Source organism: Cyprinodon variegatus, unplaced genomic scaffold (assembly GCF_000732505.1).
Source record: "Cyprinodon variegatus isolate N-32 unplaced genomic scaffold, C_variegatus-1.0 Scaffold328, whole genome shotgun sequence".
Lineage (NCBI taxonomy): Eukaryota > Metazoa > Chordata > Actinopteri > Cyprinodontiformes > Cyprinodontidae > Cyprinodon > Cyprinodon variegatus.
In genome coordinates, this window is record NW_015150781.1 from 134,374 (window position 1) to 145,645 (window position 11,272).

At 42.7% G+C, this 11,272-nt stretch overlaps 1 protein-coding gene across 1 annotated transcript in view; it reads left to right on the forward strand.

Moving 5' to 3' along the window:
* The window catches only part of LOC107091198 (Krueppel-like factor 8), a 94,423-nt gene that overhangs the window by 73,764 nt on the left and 9,387 nt on the right, over nucleotides 1-11,272 (forward strand). The window contains exons 3-4 of the mRNA XM_015384990.1: nucleotides 4,742-4,990; nucleotides 5,081-5,315. Of these exons, the coding sequence (XP_015240476.1) occupies nucleotides 4,742-4,990; nucleotides 5,081-5,315 (484 nt within the window). The remainder of the gene's footprint in view (nucleotides 1-4,741; nucleotides 4,991-5,080; nucleotides 5,316-11,272) is intronic.

Consider the following 11,272-nt stretch of genomic DNA (forward strand, 5'->3'; position numbering starts at 1 on the left):
CAGTGGATGGATGGATGGATGAATCAGTGGATGGATGGATGGATGATGGGAGAAAACAGATGATTAAATGTTGATGTATCTTTTTACCATCAGCTGATCAAAGCAGAGAGAAAACTGGAAGTCATTTACGGTAATTTGATCTTCTGAATAAACAAGGAGCCTTTAACTTATTTATTGGAGTCAGTCTGTGGTCGGGGGATTAAATAGTCATTTCTAGTTATTCTAGTTCTAGACCCTTACTGAAGGAAAATGACCCTGGAAGCAGACCTTATACCATCAGAGTGCATTAATAATTCATCATCTGATAGCTGACCTCCTCCAACCGGACCCGTTTCTCTCTATTAAACGCTTACAGTCACATCTTTAAAACGAATCACACATATGATTAAAGCCGGGTTTAAATTGGCTGCCATGAACTAAAGCTCAGCCTTGTTCACACGCATTAAATACAGTCATACGTCTTCCACGCGTCCGCCGTCCTCTGTGGGCAAACTGATAGCTGAGCTTTATTGCCCCCCATAAATCACACATTACGTTAGCATCGCAAAACGTGCCGCCTCAAGTACAAAATGATTGAAGTCCTGCGGACGCCGTGCATCTGTATTTCTGCGAGCTGTCTCTGTGCCGCCACAGCTGCCGGCCGCATCACGCAGAGTTAGAGATCACATGAATTAATTGCGAGATGAGGACCGGGTGACCCATTTTACAGCAGAGCTGTTGAACTTAGACACGCAGGCAGAGCTGGAAGAGCAACACTTCAAGTTCAAACCAGGATTTCACCTCAGAACACCCCGATCTGTAGATTAGTCTCACGTTTAAAACTGTTAAAAGAACAAAATACATCCTGACAGATTTATTTAAAACTTAGAAGTTTATTTCCAGAAAACCAACAGAGAATGCTTACTTTTGACTGATTACTAAATGTTTACAGGAAACCAGCTGTTAGAAACATCTGATCAGCGGAGAAATAGAGGATGAATTCCAGAAATCACACAACTGGTCAAATTAGCTGCTGTTGGGTTGAGGAGTCCAGATTAGGGTCACGACTTTTTGGCTTTTTTTTCCCAAAAACTATTACTTGTATCAGGAATGATTGAACTTTTGCCTATTAATGACTAAAATGTTAATACACCAGATGCGCTAAAAACACCTGAAACACTTTAAATTTGCTCTTGTGGGCGGCTGTGATTGTTTAAAATGCACTGGTGAAGATTCTCTGTCATCCATCATAGTCATTCCAAAAAAAGAAAATAAAAGTAAAATCAATCCTCTGGACTTTGTTTCCCAGTTTGAAGACGTTTCTCTTCCATCCAGGAAGCTTTTTCAATTCAAAATGTCAGAAATAGCGTTTAGTTCCAGGTTTTATCCAGCAGCCCAACAAAGCCTGGTTTTAGTTTAGAAAACATGCAAATAGAAACGGATGAACGGGTCCCCCCCTTTGGAATGGGGGTCGTTTGGCTTCTTTGTTAGCCTGCAATGTTACCTGTTACCTGTCTATGTCTCTGAAAGGGGGGTCGTTAGAGGGAATAGTTGGTCTGGGTGAATAGGCGAGATCCTCAGCTCTCCTGTCGCAGCCCCCGCCTCTGTACAGGAGAGGGGAGGACCTCGCCTATTCAACCAGACCAACTATTCCCTTTAACGACTCCCCGGGTCGTGGAGGTAGCAGTCTAAGCAGAGGTGACCAGACGAGCCTCCTCAGCTGGCTCCTTTCGATGTGGAGGAGCAGAGACTCTACTCTGAGCTCCTCACCCATCTGGAAGGGTGCGCCCAGCCACCCTGCGAAGGAAACTCATTTCGGCTGCTTGTATTTGTGATGTCATCATTTGGGTCATTACCCAGATCTCATGACCATAGGAGAGGGTGGGAACGTAGATCTGTCGGTAAATCGAGACCTTTGCCCCCCCGACTCAGCTCCCTCTTCACCACGACAGTCTGATACAGCGACCGTTAGGCTCAGATGGAGCGGGAGACTGATGGACAGGTCACTAGTTTATAAGCAGTTATAATGGGATAAATATGGGATATATAACAATAGATAGTATTTTAAGATAAGGAAAAGCAAATTAATGTGCTGAATGGCCTAGTCAAAGTTCAGACCTAAAGTCAAATGAGATTGCATAGCTAGATCTATAACCTTCTGCTTAAAGATGCTCTCCATCCATCTAACAGAGCAGAATGGGTGAAACTTTGAGGTGAGAAGAATTGATCCGACAGAAACTGACTTTATTTGCAACCAAACAGCTGGATGCAAATAGACACAATTTTTAGATTAATTCTGTAAAAATCGATGTTCTTTTCCCTCCACAGTTGTGTGTAACTTTGTGTTGGTTTATCTCATATTATCCCCCTCAAGCGCCTGATATCTAAAATCTCCCTGGAGATTTTCTTAGTTCTCCTCGTTGAAAGCTCCGAGGCTACACTCAAAAACATTTTTCCATTTTTCCTCATTTTTAGTATATCTGGAGCCTGAGATTTTTTCTGCTTTTTCTTAGATTTAAATCCTTCCAGTCTCTGTGTTTGTGGATTTTGCTCCGAATTGTTTGAGCGAATGAGGAGAGGAAAAAAAACGAGTGGGTAGAAATGAAGCTGCATTAGGGGATAAGAGGGTGAGGCATTGAGGGTGTGGTTGGAGTGAAGAGTGAGGGATGAAGAGGCGGAGGTGTGGGGGGGGGAAAGGTGTCAGAGGTGTGGTCCTGACCGGGGGGGAGGAGGAGGAGGAAGAAAAGAGGGTGAGGTGGAGTGATGGAAAGGTGAAGGGGCTGGGAGGGAAAGGAAAGGGAGTTGGTGGTGGGTGGAACGAGAGGAAAACATGGAGTCAGCTGATGGCTCTCAGTTTCCATGGAAACGCCTTTCCCACCCACTCCGTCTTCCTTTCTTCCTCTTGTTTCCTTCTCTCTTCCCTGCCTTGCTCCCTCCTTTCACCCCTGATTTGTTTTCAGGGTTTAGTTTCCATCTTTCTTCTCCTTTGACCTTCTTATAATCAGCTTCCTGTTTCTTTTGCTTAATAAAATCCTCTTTTTCTTTCTTTTTGTTTCCTGCTTATTTGCCAAGTTTTGTACCATTTTGGTATCGTCTCCTTTCCTTTCCTGAACTGAGTTAAGAAAAAAATGAAATATGAGTTAAAGTCGTATTTCCTTTTTCCACATTTCCTATTTTTTCCATTTCTTTCCTCTTTTATATTTCCTCCATGCTTCCTATCCTCTCCTTGCCCTTATTTCCTTTATCCTTCCTTATTTTCTTCTCTTACCTTTCCTCTGTCCTTTCTATCTATCTAATTATTTCACCCCTCATTTCCTTTTCTCCTGTGAGCTCTTGGTTTGCTCTTTATTTTCCTTCCCTGTCATCCCTCCATCCTCTCCCGGCTTCCCTCTCCTCTCCTTTATGTTCCTTCTTGCTCAGCTGCTCTATAGAGAAATCACACAGTAGCCGACACAAACAAAAGGTTATTAGCACTTTTAAATCAATATTCATATATAATGTGTTGGAACCAACCGATGCAAAGATCCATTTAAACAACATTAAGCTGCAGCAAACAAGCACATGAAGTTTAACATAAAAACAAATAATTTCCTAATTAGAATACAGTTATTTGCATATATATACAGGTAGATGGTGGATGTATATATATTTAATATCCATCTTAGTAAAGGCAGCTTCCAGCTGAACTGTCTGACCTGATAAAGGGTGCAGCAGAGCCTCCTCCCTCTCCTCCTTGCCCAGAGCCAAACTACACTCAGCTGAACTGGATGGAGGCCAATTCCTGGACTGGAGGCTCACTGCTGTTCCCTCTTCCACTATACCCCCCCCTCTCTCTCTTTCAGCCTGTACCAGTCTCTCTCCATACCCATGCAACCCTTCTGTCTCTGTCCGTCTCACTTTCTCATCCACCTCCCCCTCTTCCCAGCGTTCCACACAGCAGCCATTGTTCGCTGTACTTTGGGGCTGCATAGCAGCTGAGCCCTGGGTGGCTGGATTGGAGAATTGGTGCGCCGTTCCTTTAAGGAGGCTCAGGAAACTAGGACTAGTTGGGAAAGCAGCAGATCCTCAATGCCAGCATTCCAGCTTCTACTCCAACACACTCTAACATAAAAACAGCTGAATTACTGAGCTGTTTTGCCCTTCTGCTGACTTATTTCTGCACCGTTTGGAATTGTCTAAACATTTTTCACTATAAATATCTCAAATATTTAGAAATACCTCTATTGTGATTCTTAATAAAATGAACCACTATGTTATTTAACCTTTTTTGGAGTAATATTTGGTTATTAAAGCTTTAATGGTTTAGTTCTTAGCTTAGCAGTCCTGTTTTGTTTGCAGTATATTAGTATATTATCTCTGGAATTAATAATCTGAAATCATCTTTCACTGATTTCCTGATTACTAACAGAAATAATCATCATCTTTGAAATAGATCTTAAACTTTATGCTCCAATTAGTTCTATGGTTGAAACAAGCTTGTTTCTTCTAAGGTCACTTCTAAGGCAGTTATTAACATTTTATTTTTATTTATGGCTTATCTCATGGTGAAATTTAAAGGCATTTTTTGCAATTTATCAAATTAAATAAATATGTTTTCTTGAAAGAGGGAAATAAAAGTAAAAATATTGTTTTAAGTCAATTAAAAAAAGAAGAAAATTCCTTTTTTCATAATTCAAATGTACCTTAACGAATGTATTTTATATGCAACCATCGTCCATATTATGCAGCATATTTCATGTTTTTCCATGTTTTTCCCAAACAGGCCGATGTAGGTGATGACTGCTCCGAACCGACGGACCTGAAGATGAAGTCAGAATTTAAGGCGGAGCCGTCTTCTCCTCACTCCAGTCCCGCTGAGGACCAGACCGAACCCGTCGACCTGTCGCTCAACAAGCCCCGCTCTGCTTCCACGACGAGCGCCACAGTCAACCCGGCGCCCTGCAGCACCGTGTCGCAGCCGGGCCTCTCGGCCACGCCTGTTCCCTCCTCGGTACAATCCATAGGCTCCATGGTAACCACAAACCCCTGCTTCCTCCTCCTTCTTTTACAATAAAAACGCACACAGGGAACAGCTGTTCACGGGGTCATGCTCTCCCTCCAGGTCCTCTCTCCAGGTTCTATCCTGGCCACACAGGGAGCCGGAGGACAGCAGATTCTCCATGTCATCCATACCATCCCCTCAGTCAGCATGCCCAGCAAAGTGGGCCAACTGCAGACCATCCCGGTGGTGGTGCAGTCGCTGCCTGTCGTCTACACCGCCATGCCCACGGACAGCGTCGCCACAGCAGCCATCACAGTGCCGCTGATAGGCAGTGACGGGCGCTCAGAGGGATCAGGTGAGTGCGCAGAGAAACTGGCGCCATAGATATTCCTGAAGCATCTTCTTTATCCTGCAGGAGAAGATGTTGCTCTTTAGAAACTATAGTCAATAGTCTCAGCTTGATCAATATGCTGAGCTGAGTTAAAGATGGTTTCAAAACAACTAGATTTCCTCTCATGCTCTCTGAACTGTTTGAAGGTGAGATATCAATGAAATTCTATTCAGTGTATTTCTATAGCTCCAATTCACATCATGTCATCTCAGGTCACTTTCCAGTTCACCAGATCATCCAGTCAGATTAATTCAAAGTTTTCTATCTAAGGAAAACCAGCTGATTGCATCGACTCATTGACTCTTCAGCAATCCCCCACACTAAGCCTGCTTGTAGCGACAGTGGAGAGGAAAAACTCCCTTTGAACAGGAAGAAACCTCCAGCAGAACCAGGCTCAGTGTGAGCGGCCATCTGCTGAGGCCCACTGGGGTTCAAGGAGACAGAAGCAGACATAGAAAAAGAAGCATAGATACAAAAGGCAACTGTCAACCAGCTCCACAGGCGGCCCCGTCCAGGAAACACACAGCCAGGCAGACGAGCTCCGAGCCAGCTCCCATGTCAGAGGATGAAGAGAGCACATCCAGTTAGTCACAGTCAGAGAAACAGGACTACACTGGAAAACAGGCCAAGCTCCAACATCTAGAAACAAAGGAAGAAAGTTCAGAGATAGTTTATTTTTTTCTTTGGCTTTATGTAGCATAGAGTTAATGCTGCATCCTCTCTGTTATTTTGGACTTGTGGACAGCTGGCTTAAAAAAAAACAACATATTCCTGGCTAATACTCTTAACAGTTCAACTATTCTGAAGTCTCTTATAGCAAAAAAAGACAAACAGGTGTTGAAACTAAAGGCGCACCTTCCATCACTATTTTTAAGGTGATATTGTTTAAAAGCTGTTGGTGGTTAATTCAGTTCTATTCAGTTCATTTCTATAGTGCCAATTTACAACACATGTCATCTGAGGTCACTTTCCAGTTCACCAGATCATTTATGGTTAATCAATCAGCTACAGCAGCCGTTAGCCTGACTAACGAACCTGCTAATACCTGCTTACAGAACAGACCTGCAGAAACGTTTGATATTATTTTCTATTAAAAAAAACTTCCTGTCAGACTTTAATTATTTGGGGGAATTTTAGTCCAAATAAAAGGCCTGTGTCTTTAAAAGAAAGAAAAAAAAAAGCTTTAAAGGCAGTATTATAAATGTGACAACTGAGCAGAAATAATAAGTGCTTTAGAGTTTAAAATGATTTGATGCATACTTTTATTGAATATCTTTACTTCTTAGTCTAGTTCCTTATGTTGATTAAACTAAAGCCTATAAATGCTGATCTCCACCTTGGGTTTAATCCACTCCTAAAGTTTATTATTATGCAAAGCTAAACGGCTACAAATCAAGGCTTATATCCCCACAGCTAAAAAGCTCAAGTTAAATCTGGTTTAAAGGTTGAATGCACTAAACTCATGACGGTAGTGGCAATAGCTGTGGTGTGTAGAAAGGATAAAAAGGACAAGATAAGCAAACAGGAAACCAGTAGTCTGAGTGTGCAGCCATATTGATCCTCCATTTATTCCATCTTTAGCAAGTTATATCTTCTAACAATTGACCGAGTAGAGCACTGACAAAAATGAAATCAGAAAGTTTTTTTTATTTTCTTAAAACCGGCTGAATGTGTGGATCTAATAGGGAGTTTTAAGCGTCTCTGGATCATTTCCTGCAGTTACGGCAGATTTAAAATCAGTCATCGCCTGAAACCGACTGTTAAAACATGCATCCAACTTAAAATAAGTCAAACTATTCTGATGTCGGCATAAAATCATCGGTCAGCTCTGCTGATTCCCACCAAGCTGAACCAGAAGGAGCTTGAATGAAGCGTCGTCCATCCCTGAGTAAACTCTGAGGCGGGACGCGCCTCCTCTCCTTTAAGTGCAGTAAAAGTCCCTGTTTGCGTTCGCCTGGTTTCTAATTCAAACCAGCATGGCCTGGACTCAGGAATGTAAACGTTTGAGGCAGTCGCTCTGGAAAACATCCACAGGACTGCAGCCTGAAGATGCTCTCAGACTGTTTGTCCTCAGCAGTGTGTGACGTTCAGTACATGCCAGGGGCTGCAGCCTTCTGATTTATCATCAGCCTTCTTTATTTTTACATCCATGTCTCAAACAAGCTCTCTTACTTCCCCTCTCTTCCCAGCAGCCACTTCTAAAAATGTCAGGTCAGGATTTTTAAAGTGGTGAAAACGGTTTCAACCGTGAGAAAAGTCGAGCTTCTGTTTGCAGCTTGTTTGTGTGGAAACCATTCATGCACCATTAGTTAGGATTGCTTAGCAGGAATAAGAAACTGTAAAACATTACAATTTAGCAAATAGCTATTATAATAAATCAGTAAAAAGTTTAGTTTTGCAGGAGAGCTCTCTTTGCAAAGCATTCTGGGATATATCTGCTCTTCTAGTGACCATGGATGATCACTAGAAGAATTTATAAATTACCGCATGTTGTCCAGCGACAGTGTCTAACTTCACTTGCTCCTCTTCTCCTGTTAATACGGTAAAGCCCTGGGGAGCGTCCGGCTCCAGGCTGCACGTGATCCAAATGAGCCAATGAGCTGTCAGTCTGGGTTGCTGCTGCTGCTACTTTTAGACACAGCAGGCAAACCTGTGGCAAGCCGGGCGATGGGAAAGAAGGAGAAGACCATGAGAAAAAGAGAGCAGAGAAAGTGTGGACTGCTGGAAGAACTGCGGTGAACTGGTGAAAGAAAAGTGAAATGGCGTGCTCAAAGATGACCCTGCACATTTAGAGGATGTTTGGCTCAACCTGCTGCTGTGAAGCAGGATTCTCCACCATGAACAGAATCAACAATAAATCTGGATCCAGGCTCAAAATGAGCTCCTTGATATGTGCTTGAGAATGGCTTAGTCTCTGGTTAAACCCAGGTTTAAAGCCTTGCAGGGCAGCCTAAAGCCCACTGCCAACATTAAGACAGAAAAAAGAAAGAAAAACGGTCAGTTCAGGGGTTTTATAAAAAAAAAAGTAAGTCAGGAAATTGTCTTTAAAAACTGAACGATTGTTGTTTTCTACTCAAAAAAACAATTTAGATTTTAAAATGGATGAATTTTTTTTTTCATATTGTTTTATTTAAAAATTCAATGCATAACATGGATGCATAAAAACCAAACCATATTTCAGTGTTAAATTCTGTTTAAAGTAACAGATTATAATAAAAATGTCTTTGGACCTTTACTGGTTGATTTTTAATTGGTGACCCCTGAACTAGACATTTGGACAATCATCTAAAATGGCATAGCCACTATTTAGCGCCATGTGAGGTGATCAGGGCGGACATTCGGACACAGACGTACACTGTCCTCCACTTTCCAGGTGAGCAGGAAGTTGGGCTGTGAAATCTGTTGAGATTGGCCAATAGGAGCACAGATCCACCCATGACTCATCGTTCACATCCAGAGAAGGATCCTGAACCTGGAGCAAAGAATGTCAGAGAGAGAAATTTATCTCTGAGACAAAATATTTTCCCTCTGATTGGAAAAAAGAAAATTGAGAGCAAAAATATACTTTAGAGAGTTTTTTTCCCCTTGGAAACCATTTTCCAAAAAATGTATTTATTTTTTTGATTATTTGATGACAAAGTGTTTTCTCTCAAAACTTTTTCTTTATTCTCAAAAACATGGGTTTTTTTTGCAATAACTGGGAAAGTTTTTTCTCTCCATTATTTTCATTTTACTTGCAAAATCTTCACATCAAGAGAAAAAATAGAGCAAAAAAAAAGTTTAGAGAAATGTATTTTTGATAGAAAATGTTTTCACTCTGGCTGCAAAAAATGTAATTTGAGAATAAAAATATATATTTTTTTTCCCTTTAAAAATAATTTTCCAAATATCTATTTATCTTTTAGAAATTATTTTCTCTCAAAACTTTTTTCAGTCTCGCCAAACTTTTTTTTTTTTGCCATCAGTGTGAAAGTTTCCTCACATGGTGGAATAAAACGCTTTGCAGTGGAGCCGATCAGGCCAGGTGGATTCAGGCTTTGTTTTCTTGGAAGCTCTGGAGGTAAAAACTGGAGTGGAAAGATAAAACTTTCTGTTCGGCCTTCTGGGGCTGCAAGCTGGAGGCAGATGACGTTTCGTGCGCCGCGGCGGTGTGTGGGAGGCAGGGGAGATTTAAAGCTCAGTGGGAAGGTGGAGGGGGAGAGAGGGAGAGAGGGAGAGAGGGAGCGGGCTCCATGATGATGTGGAGTCGGGAGGGTCCGGCAGGAAGGATGTGGAGGAGAGGGGAGCGGCTCGGGGGGGTTGGAAGGGAGACAAGATGGGTTGTTTTCCTTTGAAAAAGAAAAGCTGCAGCAACCGCAGGGCTGGGGGGAGCAAGATGGTCTTTAGAGACAAAAAGTGAGGATTCTCTGGGTAGGCGACCCTCCCCATGTATGCATATATATACTCCACCCAAATTCCTTGAATCACCCTCAAACTTCCCCAACCCTCACTGCTCTGTTCAGGCCGACTGGCCTTTGAACCGCTGGGCTTCCACATTCCTGCAGATAGCAGTCGGGGGGGTGGGGGACACTTTTGTCTCAAGCAGCGTATTAGCAGACCACATGCTAACAGAAATAGGCTTCTTTTTTATATCTTGGTATTAATGTATTTAGTCTTTGAAAGAAATAAACACCTTTTTTTTGTAAAACATTAAAAACTGTTAAATGTTCCAGCCTGATAGGACTGTCTCCATGACGACCCAATGTTAATGACCTAATTCAGGATAACTCTTGGTCAGATGTGGGACCCAGTGGGTCCAGGATGTTTAACACAGAGCCTTAAAAACCTACATAAGAAATGTCATTGAAAGCATCGTTGGTAATATTGGTTTCATTTGTTGCATTTTAATGAGTCTCATACAAAGACCCTGACTGTAACTGAGCCCCATGAACCAGTATGCATCATAAAGACACAGATTCTCCTTAAGCCAGGCGTACACCGTGCCATATTTTCAATCGCTGACCACGGCTACAGCTCACGATGTTTGTTCAGCCCGACGCTCTGATGCGATCTACCTGCTCACACCGTACGTCTAAAAACTCACGCTCCGCAGAGAGATGGCGCTACTCGGACTCGTCTATCCGGAAGCCAAACGAGTAGAAGTAGAAGCCCTAAAAAGAAAAGGAGACGACGCATTTGGATAAAGACATGGCTGAGCTAACATGGCTACTACAGTCTGTCAGTTTTACAGACAGAACTCCATTTCACTCATTGCCCCCCCGCCATGCTGCTGGGTTTACATCTGAGAGGAAGAAGAAGAAGAATCCTTGTTTGCCCACTGAGCGATTTGCCCACGATCACCTTACGACGGCCGACTGAATTTCAAATTTTAGATTTTCTCCCGACCTTATGATTCCTGATGGGGAGGTGGTCGTTAGAGGCTGATCGCCCCTCGTTACCGCCTGTACGCTACACCACGCACCATCAGGATGAAAGTCGGCCCGATTGGAAAATTCTCTCGACTGGAGAATCGTCCCGAAAAGGGCAAAAAACATCTTACCGCGTACGCCCGACTTTAAATATTTATTGTGGAGGATTTTTGTGAATTTTTTAAAAGACCCTCCCTCTCCACTTTATAAAAAAAAAAGCACAACCCTGTACCTGCGCCAGAGAGCGAACACCTATTAAACATGTGCAAGAGCGTGCACAAGTCCATATCTCCTCGTGCACGCTCTGTTTAAAAGTTGCTGTTCTCATACTAGCTCACTGAGTCTGACCGTCCGCCCTAACCCCTAAATCCCTTCATCACTATATAGAGCGGGGAATATATAGTGAACTCAGTTAACTGACCGTTCAGAAAGATGATCATTGCTTTTCAGTCTGCTGGTCACGTAACTCCTCCTCCACCGCGCCGTGCCTGCTCCATCTTCGTTATTAGTCGC